Source organism: Setaria italica, chromosome VII (assembly GCF_000263155.2).
Source record: "Setaria italica strain Yugu1 chromosome VII, Setaria_italica_v2.0, whole genome shotgun sequence".
Lineage (NCBI taxonomy): Eukaryota > Viridiplantae > Streptophyta > Magnoliopsida > Poales > Poaceae > Setaria > Setaria italica.
Window position 1 is genome coordinate 16,810,998 of NC_028456.1, and position 17,861 is coordinate 16,828,858.

A 17,861-nucleotide genomic window follows, 5' to 3' on the forward strand; every position below is an offset into this window, starting at 1 on the left:
CTCCCCTATCTGAATTAGCTGTTTGACGTTTTGGGTTGTTGATCCCTTTGTACAATTGCTAAAAGAGACAACCCGTGTGCGTGCGCCTAATTGACTCATGTTGTAACTTAATTTTATTTCATTTACCTCTCCTTAATACAAAGACACGCAGCTCTCCTGCGTATTCTCGAAAAAAAAGACGGCGAGAGAGTCCCGGCACAAGAGATCCCAATCGCGATTTTCAGATGTCTTTGAATACAACTCCCAGCTATTTATACAGGAACAAGAACGTGATCTCGATTCCGGCACAAGAGATCCCAATCGCGATTTTCAGATGTCTTTGAATACAACTCCCAGCTATTTATACAGGAACAAGAACGTGATCTCGATTCCGGATCGGCGAGGACTTCGATCCCCTCAACTGATTAGTATTGTGATGTTGGGCAGTCCGACAATGTGCTAGTTCATTTTCACGCATTTGGCCTGCCAAATTGGGGCGGTCAAATCTTCTTCTGAATTTTGGCCACGCTTTGGCCTGGCTAACATTATACAGAATCCAAACGTACCCAAGGTCTGGTGCCGTGAAGGCCGCCATGGTGAGGGAGGTTATGGGCCAACGGTAGGGCTGGATGAGCTAGTACAAAGGGAGGGAGAGGCGGACGGCGGCGCAACGGTCGGGCACGGACGGGTGGCTACGAAGCGAGGGAGAAACGGACAGGCAGAAAAGGAGCCCCAGACGAGCGAAAGGGGAAGCGACGGCGACGGGAAAGAAGCCGGACCCACCTGTCAATGCATTAATCATAACAAATTAAACATCAAGCCCACCTCTCATTGATGTAAGTTGGACCAAACAGAAAAATAGGGCAGAAGCGTTGCTCACTTTAATATATAATAGTAGCAACTTTAATATATAATAGGTAAGACCAGCAAAGGTGGCCGACATCCACGGATTTTCAACAAGTCGAGTAAACAAGAATTTTAATTCTAAACTAAGTGTGTCAAAAAACACATCAACCAAATGGACCGGACCTCACTCAATTTCTTGTCTTCAACAGTAAGAAATACTGGGAGAGAAACATTCATCATAACCCATTCTATTCTCAGGTAAGAGATGCACACTTTTGTAAATATTTTTCTCCGCACCAGTTGCAGGGTTCTTGATCTGGCATCCCCTACAAAACAATTGGCATAACAAAAGCTTAGTTGAACAACCCAAGGGACAAAATCATATGATGAGCATCTGCTTTTAAATCTGACAATGTCAACAGAAAAGTTCAACCGGGTGTTGGCAGAACCAAGAAGGTCGAGTATCCCTAACTACAAATCTCTAAAAGATTCGATCAAGGTTCACTATCACAAGTTACAAAAAGGAATAGCTGAAATGTAAGATCCATAGGCCTATTGGGAACTGATGACTAACTGAGTCCAGAGTTTACCACATTGTCCATGGTGCAAACTATTATATCCACCACCAGAAGCAATGCTTGGACCAACATCCATCGTCTTAACAATATGTATAAGATTATTTCACTAACCATATTCTTCCTTTATTAGCTTTCTGTTCTGATCTTATGCTCCTCAATTAAGTAGAAAGTCTGGTCATGAATTCAATGAATAACATGCATCGTTAACAAGATTATTGATCACTATATTGAAAACAAGGGAAATAAATTCATAATTAGCACATGGAGAATGAACATGTGTTTCACAGGATTGCAATGGATGTGCCAAAATTCCAAGGCATTCTTCCTGAGATGTTCCATCTTGTAATTAGCTGAACGATTTGTGCAAGATGCAGATCAAGCAAATAGTAGAGAGCCTCCTTGAGTGGCACGAGCACAACCAGAGGTGCATCGATTGCCCGCTGGCCTGCTCCAGCAGATGTTCCATGGCTCCAACTCGCAAGCATTTCACCGAACAGTTGGTGGAGTGCGTGCTAGCTGTGCAATTTATTTTAACATAAGCAACTGCAGAAATACTAATCAAGCAGCACTACCACCAGGGACACCATTTTATCTCTTGGAGAAGCTGACTGATCCATCTAGTAGTTGCATTCACTTCATTGCAAGTCAAAACCGAGTAGTGTAAATGCGTGAACAAACAAAAATAATTAGTTAGCCTTAGCCTATCAGAAATTTGAATCTTTGTTGAAAAATTTGCCAAACGGTTTGGCTATGACCCCTGTAGTGAAAGTGCGACATACAGTACGATTTTGGCCCCAAGGGAAAAGGACACGCTACAGCAAAAGCATCACACCCTGACAATTTAATTTACGCGAAGACCGCAAGGGTGTTTGGATACGCCTCCTAAAATTTAAGTACCCGTCACATCAGATGTTTGAATACTATTTAGGAGTATTAAACATAGACTATTTACAAAACCTATTACACAGATGGAGTCTAATTCGCGAGACGAATCTATTAAACCTAATTAGTCCATGATTTGACAATGTGTAAACATGTGCTAATCATGGATTAATTAGACTCAATAGATTCGTCTCGCGAATTAGTATAGGGGAATTAGTATAGGGGTTCTGCAATTAATTTTATAATTAGCTCATGTTTAGTCCTTCTAATTAGCATCCGAATATCCGATGTGACACTTCTAAAGTTTAGCACCTCGTATCAAACACCCCCCTAAAACACCCCCTAAGGTCCCCTTAAACAGTGGCGAATCCTAAAAGCCAACTTACAAGACTGCCATGTCATCAGTTCTCCACAAATACAGACTCATCGAAAACAAGCACCAGTGATAATCACAACTATACTTAGCATTTGAGAAAGGTCCACAGATTCAGGGAATCTTTACGGTCAGCTGATGAACTTGCTTACAAGAGTCATAGATGTCACACATCATCATTATTTGAAGGGTAAACACCAATCAATTTACATAGGATTCTGGGGATGGCAGCCAGGAAGTCTCACTCGGAGCGAATTCCTCCCATGAAGGTCCTTGGGTCAGGGCAGGTTCCACTGAACTGAGCCTGTGAAAAATCAAACCCCGGGTTCTACACATGGTAGATAGCGGAATTAGAAAAGGAGCATGCAAATCGAAACAAGACTTTCTATTTAAGTAGATCTACACTAGAACAGTATTATTCATATTGTTCTAGTTTTCAAGAGGTCTTTGCAAAGAAAAAAAAAGTTGGCATGAGCATGACTGGTTTCAGGTACAACTTCTGTAAACACCATGATGATGTTATCCCATATTTGCTCTTTCTATCAAACCTAGGGTAATCGACCTTTTAGACATTTGACAACATGGAGTTGAAAGTATGATACTCTAACAAACTTCACATATTTGCAGTTAGGCAATTTCTGAGAAATTGCAGAGTTAATTACAATAAGAGTCAGAAAACTGCTGAATGCTAATAACTGCCAGCAGCTGGGTGATACTATCCTCATTCTGGGTATTTGATTACATTTGTCTAGGAAGGTATGAAGTATATGTTTTTTAGCATACACAACAATATAGAGATGAAACAAGTTCCTGAGTGTAAAATCCTTTTGGCTAGAACAAGTATTATCCAATTCCACCTGATTACATATAGAAAGTCGCAACCATTTTCAATTTAAACACTCTCCACACCCAAGTGAATCATTCATGCCTTTGGACCATTACTGTCAGTAATCAGATGGAAACAGATACAGTTGACAGCAAAACTTATCAGGTCCAATTCCAAGACACAAACATTTCCACATATTGGCAACCCGTTTGTCTATCCCATTCTCATTTAATCAGCTTATCTGAATTCTCTAGTTAATTACAATAATTTGAATAACAAAGGTAATCTTGCCAAACTTTTTCAACCATATTAGTAACTGGACTTGAGGGTTTAGCAAGCCACACATGGTACTATGGTAAGTATAGTTGGTTATTCACAACAATTAAGCTCTGTATATCATCATAAGTGAGTTACTAGGATCCAAATGTAAAGCATGGCCCTTATACAAAAAGGGATACACAGCAACAAAACTAGTACAAAAAGTTGAGCATACCTCTTCTTGAAACCTTTGCAGCATAAGCCGTTTTTGCTCTTGATCTGCCACATATGGATCCAAGATACCTTGCCCTTGTATGGGAGATGACCATGTCTTCCCCTTCTCTCTTTTTTGCAGGGTGATATGCATCTCACCATCCACTGTATTATTGTCACCATTGTCCATGTTAATAATTATTGCGCGGAGAAAGGTGCTACAGACTTAAATGCAAGTACAGATATATCCATAGTACTAAACTTCATGAGTGGCTGCCGGTACATGGTATGAATGTCATTATGCATCAATATCAGAGAAATCAATCTCATGCCATCACTAACTCACAAGTCACAGGTGACTGGCTGTTCTAAAAATAACCACAGAACAGAAGAGTTCTGGTTGTTAAATGCAGCAAAGGTAGTTCGCAAATTCACTTACTATGTAGACTGAAAGAAAGGATGTTTTTTCGTAAGTCCCTAAGTTGGCACTACCAGTGAACTAAACCAACGAAAAACTTACAGATGAGATGCACCTAAAGCTAGTTAGGCTTTCCACTTCTCAAGTTAACTCGGATAGGAAAAACTAAAACCAGCCACTAGTTGCCAGCAAAGAGAATTCAAAGACAAAGGAATCTTATTTCTATTGGTACCTTCATTTTCAATAGATGTGTGAATACATGCGGTTAAAGTCTAACATCTTTGCCCAGTAATATACAAAATTAATGGCACACTGCATTTGTCCAAAAAAAATACATATATATGATTATAGATAACTATTACCAGGGGTGAAGCTCAATATAGTTTGGGGGGTGCAAATGCACCCACGCCAAAAACAAAAGTAAGAGCTAACCATCTTGTTTTACCCCATATGCACCCCCCCTAAGTCCAACTCTATGCATCCCCCAAGGTCAAAGCCACGTCAGCGTGTTCTCTGGTCTGTGAGCGAGGCAGCGTTCAGCTCAGCATGCATGATTGTGTACATATCAATTATCCATCAATCCTCCACATCTAGAGCTTTCCTACTCACTCCCTTCGCTCGTTTCCCACCCATGCTGAAGCCATCATGATACCTCCAGATGGGCTGCTTGGCTGCTCAAATGTTGTTTGTTTTGGAAGTTCTAAACTACTAATTATATTGTCTCTTTATCTTTTTCCAGTAAAAGCATCCAATTTTGCACAATAATGTTTCATTGTATGACCACTGGTTCAGCAGGAGCCAAAAAATGGGTTGCTTATCTAGTGAGTAGTAGCTTTTGTTGATCTGTAGACTGTAGGGTTCCAGGTTCTCCTGTTGTAGTAAATACCGTGCAATATAGTGTTAGACCGTATGTTATATGTTGAAAAAATAACTGCTGGTTTTAGATTCAATTTTTGGATTCTTGCGAAAAAGAATTGGAGAATTGTAATGGAATTATTTCACATAAGAGAGAATAAATTTGAAGGGAGTATTTGAATTTATGTTATCGCTTTGACATTTGTATGTATTAATCTAATAATGATAGATAAATGGATGAAACCGTTAAGCTTAAGCCTAACAGCTAGTTTAGTACAATAAAGTATGAGATGTCAGATGCTTTGTTCACCTAATGTCCAACATCTTCTATTCGTGATTTTTTATCTTCTCCTCTTCCTTTACATTAACAATATCATTAGTGACTTTTGAATACTTTTAGTGCTATTTACTACCTCCATATCGAATTACTTGTCGCTGCTAGACTTTTAGTCACGATGTTTAACCATTCGTCTTATTCAAAAAATTATGTAAGTACAATTTTATTTTGTGTGCGACTTATTTTATCATCAAAGGTACTTTAACAATAACTTATCTTTTCATATATTTACAATAAATTTTTGAATAAGATGGTATTGCGAAGAAAATTCAACAGCGACAAATATTCGATATGGAGAAAGTGCATTGGTATCACTGTACTGGTGGTAAAGTGGCGCACCCCCCTCAATTTTGCTCTAGCTTCGCCACTGACTATTACCAGCATACAACTTTGAAAAATTGTCAAAGTAACATGATGAGGACATGGTGGTGTCTGAAATGACAAGTAAAAACACACAGCATGCCAGATCAGAGGAAGTATTGCTCATCAGCAATATATGCTTGCTAGTTTTCAACTTCCTGACCAAAACTAAAACCAACCTCAAAGTTGCATTCATCAAGTATGCATTAAACAAGTAAAAGCATCATGCTAATTTGACCATTAGCAGCGCAATCAGTTCGCACTGCAGATGAATTAAACGCCACAACAATTTCAAGAACCGTTCTCACGTGGTGTCAGAAATGCTGCCCAAAATCAATGTCTAGAGCAAGAATTGCAGAGGCGAAGGAATTGGGCCACACCTATTGTCCAGAAAGACGTGTCCGTCTTCACGGGGTAAGTCAGGTCGTGCTGCAAAATCACCCAGAAAAAAAAAATCAATCCCCAACCACACGCGACGATATCAGGGAATAGAGTGGAACCGAATCGCAAGGGGAGGCTGAGGAGATGCACGGACGTTGAGGTATGGCGGGTTGCCGCGGATGCCGACCTCGACGTGGCCCGCCTGGATGGTGCAGCGGAAGAGCTTGGTGGGCACGCCCTTGGGGAGCTCGATGTACATGTTCACCTCCTCCAGCGTCTGGTCCCACTCGAACACCTTCTGCCCTGCTCAAGGCCGGGTTGGAATGGGGATCAAACCCTAGGTCAGAGGTGAGGGCGGGCCCGGAGAAGGGGCCGGGCCGTGGAGGGGTGCGAAGGAGGAGGGGAGGCGGCTCACCGTTGTGCACGAAGGCGTGGCGCTTCTCGGGGGCCAGCTTCTCCGCCATGGCTGGCAGCGGGGAAAATTCTGGGACTCCGGGCGCTCGTGACCCTGCTGGACGCCGGGGCCGGATCCGCCGCGAGCTGGACGCCGCCTCCCCGCCACGAGCTCGAGAAGGCGAGCAGCACGGGGCTGGGACGGAATCCGCAGCCCTCCGCTCGTGCTTCCTCTGGTGCCGGCACCCACGCTCGAGACGGAGACGGAAGCAGGGTAGGGCGCAAGGGGCTGGCGCTGCTGCTGGTGGGTACCGGACGGGCTGACAACGAGGGCCTCCCCGGCGTCGATTTCGCCGGCGAGCTCGTCTGGGGTGGGTCGGGGGCGGCTGCCGATTCTTGCGGCGGCGGAATCGAACGGGGCAAAGTAGAGGCCGAGAGAGATGGCGTGGAGTGGAGGGATGGGAAGATACGGGGAAAAAAAAGAAAAATTGAGTAAAATGCACTCGAGGTCCATTAACTTGATGCTATTTGAGTAAAGTGCATTTGTAGATCCGTAAAGTTGTGTCATTTAGGTTCATACATCTTTACATGGGCACCAATCGCTGACATGGCATGCTGGCCGAGCATCTCATCTCGCATCCTACTCCATCTTCCCTCTCCAACGATCTCTAGCTAGGGAATTTCATCGAGCAGGTTGTGGGCGAGGTGAGGCCGGTGGATGAACTCTAGCAAACTTGTTGAAGAAGTGGCGCCGGTGCCGGTCGTGGGAGCCCTGAGTTGAGACTGAAGTCCTTCCAATGGTAGGTGGTGCGCCACGACTGCGAGGGCAACGGCTCTTCAGGCCACGGCGGCAAGGCTCTGGTGTAGAGCCACTTGAGGTCCGGCATCGTCGATGGGATCGGAGGCCAAAACACGATACGGATCAACCTCCCGTGTTACAAAATTGCATCCAAGAAAGAGAGAGGATGAGAAATCAGAGAGCAAATGGAACTATGGAAGGCCAAAGGAAAATCAAAACTCAAGCTTTGGTGGTAGTCTTCGTCATCCATGGAAGCTCGTCCAGGTTCAGATGGCGTCGCACACACATAACATGTCCCAGCCTTTGAGCGTCCGATCGATCTCGTTGGCACGCGGCGCACGAGGGGCTGCTGTTCTTGCTATCCAAGGAATACTGGCCAGCCGACGATGTCGGCAGTGGCGATGATGCTGGGCTGCCGCTGCCCTGCTTGAACTTGTGCACATCCCACCTCTCCGTGGCGTTAGCGCGCCTAGGCCTGGGAGATGAAATGGGGAGTGGGCCTCTCCATATCCATCTCAAACAGCAGCACAAGCTTCGTGTCTGGCACACCGTAGAGGCTCAGCCATGCTGGCACCTCGATGAGCGCCAGCGTCGCCACCTGCCGCTCGCATCCGTCCGTCAACGCGCCTGCCCTACACCCCATGCTACGGCATCTGCTCGCCGCCACTCGTTGGCCAAGGCGAGGTTCGGCAGGTCATCACAGGAGGGAGTCACAAGTCATGGCCCCGGCGACCCGTTGTGAGGGAACCAGAGGAATTGCTCGATGGTGGTGAATACTGGCGTGCGTGCCTTGCCCATCGACAATTAGCGAAGGCCAATGCATGCTTTGCTGCGGCCGTCCCCCTTCTTCTCCATGGCATTCTTGAATGCTAAATGAATCCAGGTGGTCGAGTTCAACCTGTTCGATGAAATGTCCAAGCCGAAGATAAAGGAAGATGGTTAGGGATGAGACAGGTGACGTTCAGTCAGCATGCCATGTCAGTGATTGGTGCCACGTGGAGAGGTATGGACCTAAATGACACAACTTAAAAAGTTTATGAACCTAGAAATGCACTTTCAAAGTTCATGGACCCAAGTGACATCCCCTTACAAGTTAATGGATCTTTGATGCATTTTACTCAAGAAAAATCTAGGAATTGTTATGTAACACCTCGGGTGTTAATCTTAGGCTTAGTGAACCTCATTAGTGCATAATGGAGCATCATGGCATTGCATTTGCTTAAACCCTTTTAATTGTTGTTTATTGTCCAAATGCAACATTATGAAGTAACTTAAAATTTTAAAATTTTGCTTTACAACTGCGCCTCTTGATATTTTATTCAAATACTATATGCAAAATGATGATTTTACAATATTTTTGCTTAATTTTTGGATGATGAGTGCTAGGGTTAAAATTCAGTGAATTTTCAATTTTAACTACTTTCCTTTTCAAATTCTGTGCAAACCTGTTGAACTCTGCAGTTAGTTCAAGCTTCATTGTGTTGTTTGTCATTTTATCTTTCAAATGGGTATTTTTGGGTAGTTTTTGGTCAGTGGTAGCTTGCTCTTTGAAGGGGGAAAGATCGTTTCAGAAAAATAGCGCGGGCCCACTTATCACAACTTTCTCCCTTCTCCCATCCCTCTGCTTCTCTGCCGCGGGTGGCAAGGCGGAGCTCACTGCCACATGCCGGCGCCCATGTCACAGGGCCCTCCACCCTCTGCGACTTCGCAGTCAAACCACGTGTGTGCCCCATTAAACCCTGCGCACACCATACTGCCGCCATCCCGTCGCCACCGGCTCCACCGCCCATGCCGCTGACGCCAATGCCAGCACCTGCGCTCGCCACTGCTCACGGCTGTCCTCGCCCATTGTTTGCCAGAGCCCAAAGTACGGACGACGACCCTCCGCGACCTTATCCTTTCCCCGATCGCTGGTCTTCTCTCCACCTCTCTTTTTCTTCCTTTCTTGTTTCTCCTGCAGACAGAAATGAGCCGAGCGAGCCATTCCACCGCCAGCCAAATCCACCCATTCCACTCCGCCATTTTCCAATCACCGCCACCCACAGCTAGCTAACCTTCCGAACTACCTTCTCCACCTCTTCTTGCCCACCGCCATGCACCCTAGCGTCGGGGATTGAAGTCCCCGCACAAGCCATTGCCGTCGGCCGCCAAACTCTACCCCACCGTGGATGGCCCTCTTCCCGACCCCCTCTTCTCCAACCAACAACGCAAACCGAACCATGGTGATGTCTTGGTGCTCCTGCTCTCGTTCTTGCGCCGTTTTAGTAAACTTTCCACGCTCGATTCCGTGCTCACCGCCGGCCATACGCCGCCTCTCGCTGAGGGTAGGTCTAGGGTTTGGGATTCGGGGAAATAGGAGAGGAAGGAGGTGAGCTAGATGATGGGGAAGAGTCAAGGATAGTCGTCGATGTGGGGGAAGCAGCCACCGTGCCGGTGACGGTGCGCTGCCGCCATCGGCCGTGTGCGCGCCCGAGGTGGAAGAAGGCCGGGGTGTTGTGTGTGAAGGAAGTAGAAGCTCGGGGGGAGGGGGTTTCTATAAGAGTGCAGGGTAAGTGTTAGGTGGGAAACTTTCAAGGGACCTAAGCGCTAAATTTGAGAGCGGTTTTGTAAAGGGAAGGCCAGATCTGTTGGGAAAAGATTTTGCTAGGGGCCTCGGTGTAGAGCTAGTTTAGTCAAAGCTTTGTAAATAAAGGCTGAAACTTTGGAAATCCATATAAAATCGTAGACAAATGATAAAAATGTAAACTAAATTTTGTTAGTGTCCTGTTGAGGTGTAGTTTCATCTAAAAATGAATTTGTATACTAGGAATCGGCTAAGTATATACTATAGTTGGGTAAGTCTTATGGAGTATTAGTATACTCAGCCTTACTTGTTGATTACTTTTAGACCTTAGTGAGGAAGAAATGATTGAAATGGTTGCTGGTTTACCTTGGGATGGTCGTCCTTTACCTGAAGAGTGGTCGGTTGAGTGGCTCCTTGGCCTTACCTTGAGGTGACAATGTCGTGTTGGATGACATGTTGTCGGGCTACTCATGTTATCATGTACCTTCGTTAGAACCTTAACGTAATTGTCTTCCACTATGTTTTATTTAAGACTTCTAGTTTATAATCTATCTATTTAATTTGAACTTGGTTTGTAAATTAATTCGTGTACCCTATGTGTGTAAACTGAAATACCATGTTGTATCATCTGCGCTCACCTTCATGTGAGACTTGTTGCACATTATTTCGATTGAGATATTCAGTAGTTGAATCGAGCTTGACCCGACAGACTGTCAGATTACACCATTTTAAATGCATATTGACCGAATTAACCATTAAAAGGATGGTTGGCGTACTTAAACCGGTTTAACGGGCGATTCTGCCACATGTTATAAGCAACACTAAAATAAGGAACACATTTGTGCATACCATACTTTGTTAATTATGGCAAAATTGGAATGAACCAAATATGCTCTAAATCTTAATTTTTAGAAAGTCGGGTTAGTCTTCGGAAGTAGGGATCTTATTGCTAGAGTTACCGCTCGATTCAGAGAAAAATATAGTACTTTAATCTAAATCTCGATTCAGTTTTAAAGAGGCACGGTGTCATGGTTAGCATCATAGCGTGTGGCACTGTCATTTTTAGACCAAAATACCATGATAAACTGTGAGGAGGTAAGGAGAAAGACACAACTTCTCTCAATGTTGACGGCAGATCCTTGAACTGAAGTACATAACGATTAGGTGATGCTAAGATTTAATACATCTGAACACATAAATAAAGTAATATAATCCACAAACGATGATTTTGTGGCTATGGAAACCTAGAGGGAGAAATCAACAAACTCAAAGGAGAACAAAGATGACATGGGACATGTTGCTTCCTAGGCTAGCTCTATGTCAATCTCCGCGATAAGGGTATTTGTTCAAATCACTATTTGTTCAGTAAATGAGTAGCAAATAGTAGAGGATTGGCTTAAGTCTTACAGTGGCGCACCTTTTCTTTGTGTTGACATTGATGTTCGAAAATAATTTTCTCCACTAATTAGGCTAGTCTAGTTTCCACAACCAAACATATTTAGGGCCTGTTTGGCTCCAACCTGTTAAAATTTAACACCCGTCACATCGAATGTTTGGATGCTAATTAGAAGTATTAAACATAGACTAATTACAAAACTAACTGCACAGATGGAGTGTAATTCGCGAGACGAATCTATTAAGCCTAATTAGTCCATGATTTGACAATGTGGTGCTACAGTAACCATTTGCTAATGATGGATTAATTAGGCTTAATAGATTCGTCTCGTGTTAACACAGGGTTCTGCAATTAGTTTTATAATTACCTCATGTTCAGTTCTCCTAATTAGCATTCAAACATCCGATGTAACACTGTTAAAATTTAGCACCTCGTATCCAAATACCTCCTTATACGCTTGTGTCTTGAAGCCTTTTTTCTCACTCCTCACCTCTCTTTTATACTCATTAGATATTAGTTTTGTCAAAACTTTTGTTATTCGCTCTTTGTTAACAGAGTGCCTCAATATACAAAGCAAGCAATTGCATCCATCGTGTTTTTCGTGCTTAGGTTACATATTATTATTTACCATATAGGAACAAATTGAAGTTGGTAATATAGACTGAGCAACCAGAGGTAGAGGTTCCTTATGTCCATCACAACTATGGATCCCCACCTATTTGTCATGTCCATTAGAAGTACTTAGTTAGGTATGAAATTAGCCGACTAAATCTAAGAAAACCTGCTGCATTTTGGTGTTTGCCTTATGCTGAATCAACGTGATCTAAGGTATTAACCCTTGGTTCTGCCACTATCGAGTCTTGGGTTTTCTCGTTAAAGTAAGTCATTGATTTACAAATTTATTTGCTCTTAACATTTCAATAATTTATTTTTAATGCAACATGATTGAAGATATTCAATCAAAGATAGAGATTTTGACATAGTACAAAATCACATTCATTTGCCTTATTTTCGTGACTGTTTTTAAAAGGACGGTGCACCGGAAAACGACCTATAAACATTATTGCACTTGTACCCGGGAAAAACCCGTTATAATATTACAACGTGCCGCAGATAGGTGGGCCCACGACAAGCACATCGCCTCCCTTCCCCACTTCGCCCTCGCCGTTCTCCCCTCGCCCTGCCTCCACCGATCCACCCCGCGCCGGCACGAAACCCTAGTCCCTAGACCTGTGCGGCTGTCCTCCTCTCCGCGAGAGAAAGAGAGGGAGGGAGAGAGAGAGATGTATTCGGACCAGATCTCCACCAGCCGCAAGCGCTCTATCCACGAGCGCCTCGACGGCGACCTCCCCGCCGGCGCGGGAGCAGGCGGCCGTGCCCGTCACACGGCGTCCAAGAGGTCAGTGCAAGGCGCCGCGCCACTCCCAATCCTTGCTCCGCTCCTGCTACGGCTACGGTTCCCACCTCCCTGGTCGCGTTGGTAGTGGGCGTCTCCAGATTGGAAATCTGTCCTGCCCTGGGCTTCTCCGTGCGTGCTTCTTTTGTAGCCTTGAAGCCCTGATCTTCAGAATAGGCATGCCCGTACGTAACCCTAGTGGAGGATCTCTCTTCGTGCGCTGGGGTGTGCTTGGGAATTGCAGAGATTAGGTTGGGGCGCGGGTTTTGGTTATTCTGTTCTGAAGAAGGTGGTGCCTTTAGCTTGGTTGCTTTGTTCCATGTTCCGCGTGTGCTCTTGCTGGGTCCATAGGTTATGTTTCGGATTAAGGTGGAAGAGTGGATTTGTGCGGTGCATGATTTGTGTTATTCCGAGATTTTCCATTCGGAATTGTGGCCCTTTGATGATGGCATTTTCGCAAGGCAACTGTCGTGTAGTTTGTAGTACCTTGCTCCTGCTTAAATGGGAATTAGCGATTTTGCTTTCGGAGCTGCTTGAGATGACTTCCATGAACCCGAGGGTTTGTTGGTCCGCAACAGCACCATGGATTCATCGTTCATGGCATGGAGCTACATCGCTTCCAGATTGTTAGTATCGCTAGCTGACAGATCCACCTTTTTTTCTCTCTCTCTGTTCAATCATTGATTTTTTATGCAATGAAACGTTTGTGAATATTGTCGTTTAGTGAATATCCTTTTACGAGCTGCAGAACTAAGCAATTATTCACATGTGCGCTGACTAGTGAAAATTTTGGAAGGAAGTGTTCCATACGCGTAGCAGTGCATTATGGGATTTATCTGTGAACTGTTTAAGAATCAACGACTTATATGCTTTTTATGCCTTTTGTTTTTGGTTGGATGTGTTTTTACATCTCAAAAAGAAAAAAACCTTGAAATTTGATATGGCTGTACCATGGGCAATTTGTTACTATTCCCACTTCCTGACCTGACTAGTCCATTCAGCATTAGCTGTGGATGTGTTTAAGGCGCATATTACGGGCTCAGGATAAATATTGGGCTATCTGCATTGATGGCGTTCTTAGGTATTTATTGATTAGATCCTGGGCTTTAAAACCACTTCCTTTTATATTAAATTTCTTTAATCTGGGCAGGGAGCAGTTAACTGTGGATTACGAAATTGGTTACATAACTTTATTTTGTGTTGATCCTTTGTGCCAACCATACTTGATTGTCTATGTAATAACTCCTTACATTATTGTTTGCTCTGCAGGCAACGGCAGATAGATGAAAAATGGAAGCATGATCTGTACCGGGAAGATGATGAACCAGCTTCAAGTATATTTTTTTTTGTCACTATATGGCAAGCTATTTTAAATTCAGTTCCCATTTAACACATGCCTTTATGTGCTTTACTGCTTTGTCTTAAGAATCAATTGATCCAAGGGATTTACGATTGAAGCTTCAGAGGAGAAGTTCTCAACTAGGCTTTACCAGCACAAAGAGTTCTGGTGTGCGTGATCTACGTGAGAAGCTATCTGGAACAATGCACCCACAGCCATCGAATGCTGACCCTCCAAAGCCAAAGCCAGTATCAGAAGTTGTCAAAATCTCAAGGCGTGAAGCTGCTGATGAAATGCCAGCACGCCAAAGTAAGAAAGCATCAAAACAGACTTCATCGAAGAAGACATCTCAGCCAAAGGTATGTATGCTAATAGCAACAGTTGCCATAGTATGTAATTTCCATTTTTTCTGCTCTCCACATTCTGAATTTCATTTCTTGGCCAAAAGCTGGAATAAATTTATTGCTGGCATTACTCATTTACCAAAGTCGAGCACTAAAGTTTAGACCTTTTTGTGATATTCTGTGATGTGGTACTATTTTTTGGGTTATGTTTGCTACATTCTACTACTACATATAGAAGAACAGTAACATCTGAAGCATTTTCCTTTTTTTTTGTGCCCCTCCAATCCTTTTGCAACGAACTATTGCATGAAATTTAGAGGTGCCACTTGAACATATGTGTTTCGTCTAATTGGAAACACGAACTTTGGTGCCAGAAAGCAAAGATTTGGTTTAGGGGGAGCATTAAAATGTTGGAACTTTTGTGTATATCGTTTTATCTTGACCAATTTTAGAGATAGCTTACATGCTCTTAAGGAAGTGGTGAGCATTCTTGACACTTTTTTTCACAAATGTATCACTGATCAAAGGGTTGTGCTAGGTTTTTAAATTGAGAATTTGTAACAAGGACAGTTCAGTCGGTTTATGTAATGCTTCTGTTCTATTTAATTGATTAAAAGTAACTGAGTGTTGCTATCATGGTATTCGGATTAGATGTTTTGGAGTACAGGTTATGTACCACTATGTCCCGATTTGAAATGGTTCAATTTTTGCTTCCACTTACTGTAGAATTCATTAATTATTCTTATAAACAAGGTCTATGTCTTCAATTTGGTTTAGAGTTCCCTTGATGAGGAGCAGTTGACTCTGTACATGATTACACTGTAGCTGAATTTGATTATTTGGAGAATGTGCTGCATATTGCAGGATAGCTCTGCATCAGTTTTTCAGTGTTTTGCTTTACATTCAGCTTCAACATCTTTTGGGACTTCTTTGCAGGCTGAAAGTCCACTAGACATTTTCCTGAGTTCACTTGGACTTGAGAAGTATTCAATTACCTTCCAGGCAGAGGAGGTCTGGCTAAATTTCGGAACTGCCAAAATTTTTCATGTTCTCTATGATGTTTTCTTTTGTTAATATTTGTTCTATCATACAAGGTTGACATGGCAGCCCTAAGGCATATGACTGACAGTGATCTGAAGGCTTTGGGCATTCCAATGGTAAGCACTTTACATCGATCTATTTTTTCCTGGATGAGTTTGCTTGCTAAATTGGTGAATTATTGGCTCCTCACATACTTAATTCAAAGATTAATGCCAGTCTTTCATACTAAATAATAGTAACTAGGATACATGAAAACCATTTTGCTGAATAATCATTTCGCCCTGTTTTATTTGGGGAAATGTGTGTTGTTCCATATTTATTGAATCCTATTTCCATTTTGCATTTATCTGATAACTGATTAAAAACCTACTGTTAACTAACCATCAGTTAGTTTTGTTCCATTCATCTCCATAATAATTTTGAGCTGCAGACGTTGAACTCATGATGAGTGTTTGTTCAGGGTCCTCGGAAGAAGATTATCCTTGCCTTGGAATCCAGAGCATAGGGCCGCGGCAAAGGAGCACAATGTAGAAAGGTGGGGGAGATTCGCTAGGCATGCTCATATGCAAGTTTGCCAAACCTTTGTATTCATATGTCTGGTAAAGGGTGCAACAACATGGGCTCCTTGTAAGTTGCAACGCATGTTCTGTCCTGTTGGGCATGCCCAACCAAGTTTAGGATGTTTAGAAGGCAGGCTGTTGCGGCTAATGATGTAACTTATAAGTCTCCCATTAATTAAATGGTGCGGTATACATGTTGAGGCTATTCTGTTGGTCTTGGAATGCTGTATTATGTTACGGCATTGCATTGTGAATTCTTCCATGAGGGATATATTTGAAATCAGGTTGGTCTGGGGCTATGCTTTTGCAATGTTGTGATGATTTGGTAGAATTGCTGTAACTTTTGGTTTCTGTTTAATTCAGAGAATTTAGAATGAAAGGTTGGTGGGGGAGAATAGGCTGAGCAAGATGGTTGAAGAGCGATCATGCTGGGAGCTTTTGCTTGAATAGAATGCACAGGAATGAGGAATGTAGCGGCAAATAAAAGGTTTGAATGATAGAGCGATCATAGACGGTTAATTTGGAGCAGGCTCCCCTTTTTCCATCTCTCGATTGATCTGGGAACAAAAGAGCTCTACTGTTCGTACGTGACAGTGTAAGTTGACTTGTATCAGGTGCACCAACTCTGCTCCCTGGCTAGGTGCCACGATGTTTTTGGACTTTTAATAGTGGTTCCGCTCTGCAGGCACAATAGGAATTTTAATATCCGGAATCAATCGAAATATACTCAAGTAAATCGAAGAGAATAATTATTAGAAATTTATATACATATTTAGGGCCCACACAAAATTTCTTATTTTGCGCGTACCCTCTCTCGTTTGTTCATATATTAGTATAGGTAATTTCTTTTCTTTATCCTATTATGATATACTTTGTTTATTAACTTCATATTTTGTTTTCCAATCCCGACTAACCGTCCTTTTCTTTGGATTGTACCTCCAACCTCCATAGCGCGCGCTTGTTGGAAGCTGAATCAGCCATCGATTTCCGACCAAACCGCAACTTTCCTTTTATGAAAGTTTTCGCTTCCGCAACTCTCTATTTTAGAAAGTTATAAACTTATGTATACCACTTTTATGCCTAATATTTTTCAACAAACTTATGATATTAATTTTTTCAATATAACTTTTGATACATGATTTTTACAGACACTTACAATGACAACTTTTTCAAGCATAACAGTTTTTGAATACAACTTGTGCAACAACGTCTCCAACATAAGTGTAATAGCATAAATTTTGCGTAACAGCTTATATGCACGAGTTTTTACTGTTTAAAAAACATTTTCAAAAAATTATACACACAACTTATTTAGCACGATTTCTACGCACAATTTTTTTGACAAACTTATTAAATATATATAAACTTGATTTTATTAGTGTAAAGAAACAGAGTGTGTAGGTTAAATATGGAAAAGAAAGAATAAAAGGAAACAAAAATAAGAAGGGGAGATTGGAGAGTTGGTGTGAAAAGGGAAAGAGAAAAGGGCTAGGAAGGACAACTAATCAAGAGCCGGATGATATCAGCCTGTGGGCAATCGCGTACAGTGCAGTGAACCAATGCGTCGAGCACTCGTGCACAGAACCATCTTTTTTTTTTTTTTTTGAACGAACGGCACGGACTGTGCCATTTCTATTAATATAGGAGAGATTTACAGGTTTATTTTAAAGACAAAGATAAAGGAAAACTCGACGCCAGCGAAGCGCCCGTCTATACTACACATC

The 17,861-nt window shown here is 42.7% G+C and overlaps 2 protein-coding genes across 2 annotated transcripts; one reads left to right on the plus strand and one right to left on the minus strand.

Annotated features, from left to right (window-relative positions):
* Positions 1–2,667: 2,667 nt before the first annotated feature.
* On the minus strand, positions 2,668–7,175 carry LOC101785989 (nudC domain-containing protein 2). Its single transcript, XM_004975306.4, has 5 exons — positions 6,722–7,175; positions 6,461–6,609; positions 6,306–6,354; positions 3,978–4,120; positions 2,668–2,986 (listed from the first exon to the last, which is right to left on the minus strand). Exons 1-5 carry the CDS (start codon positions 6,768–6,770, stop codon positions 2,900–2,902), a joined length of 477 nt encoding a protein of 158 aa, XP_004975363.1. The 5' UTR covers positions 6,771–7,175; the 3' UTR covers positions 2,668–2,899.
* Positions 7,176–12,560: 5,385 nt separating this feature from the next.
* On the plus strand, positions 12,561–16,442 carry LOC101786651 (ankyrin repeat and SAM domain-containing protein 6). Its single transcript, XM_004975307.3, has 6 exons — positions 12,561–12,856; positions 14,123–14,187; positions 14,280–14,551; positions 15,473–15,547; positions 15,631–15,693; positions 16,038–16,442. Exons 1-6 carry the CDS (start codon positions 12,741–12,743, stop codon positions 16,080–16,082), a joined length of 636 nt encoding a protein of 211 aa, XP_004975364.1. The 5' UTR covers positions 12,561–12,740; the 3' UTR covers positions 16,083–16,442.
* Positions 16,443–17,861: the final 1,419 nt, after the last annotated feature.

What these genes read in the sequence shown, in the direction of transcription:
- LOC101785989 (XM_004975306.4), bottom strand. Translation starts at nt 6,770, where the DNA reads ATGGCGGAGAAGCTGGCCCCCGAGAAGCGCCACGCCTTCGTGCACAAC. An exon ending in CCACGCCTTCGTGCACAACG is followed by an intron (nt 6,610 to 6,721) that starts GTGAGCCGCCTC and finishes GGCCTTGAGCAG; the next exon opens with GGCAGAAGGTGTTCGAGTGG. An exon ending in TGCAAAGGTTTCAAGAAGAG is followed by an intron (nt 2,987 to 3,977) that starts GTATGCTCAACT and finishes TACCATGTGTAG; the next exon opens with AACCCGGGGTTTGATTTTTC.
- LOC101786651 (XM_004975307.3), top strand. Translation starts at nt 12,741, where the DNA reads ATGTATTCGGACCAGATCTCCACCAGCCGCAAGCGCTCTATCCACGAG. An exon ending in CGTCACACGGCGTCCAAGAG is followed by an intron (nt 12,857 to 14,122) that starts GTCAGTGCAAGG and finishes TTTGCTCTGCAG; the next exon opens with GCAACGGCAGATAGATGAAA. An exon ending in TTACCTTCCAGGCAGAGGAG is followed by an intron (nt 15,548 to 15,630) that starts GTCTGGCTAAAT and finishes CTATCATACAAG; the next exon opens with GTTGACATGGCAGCCCTAAG.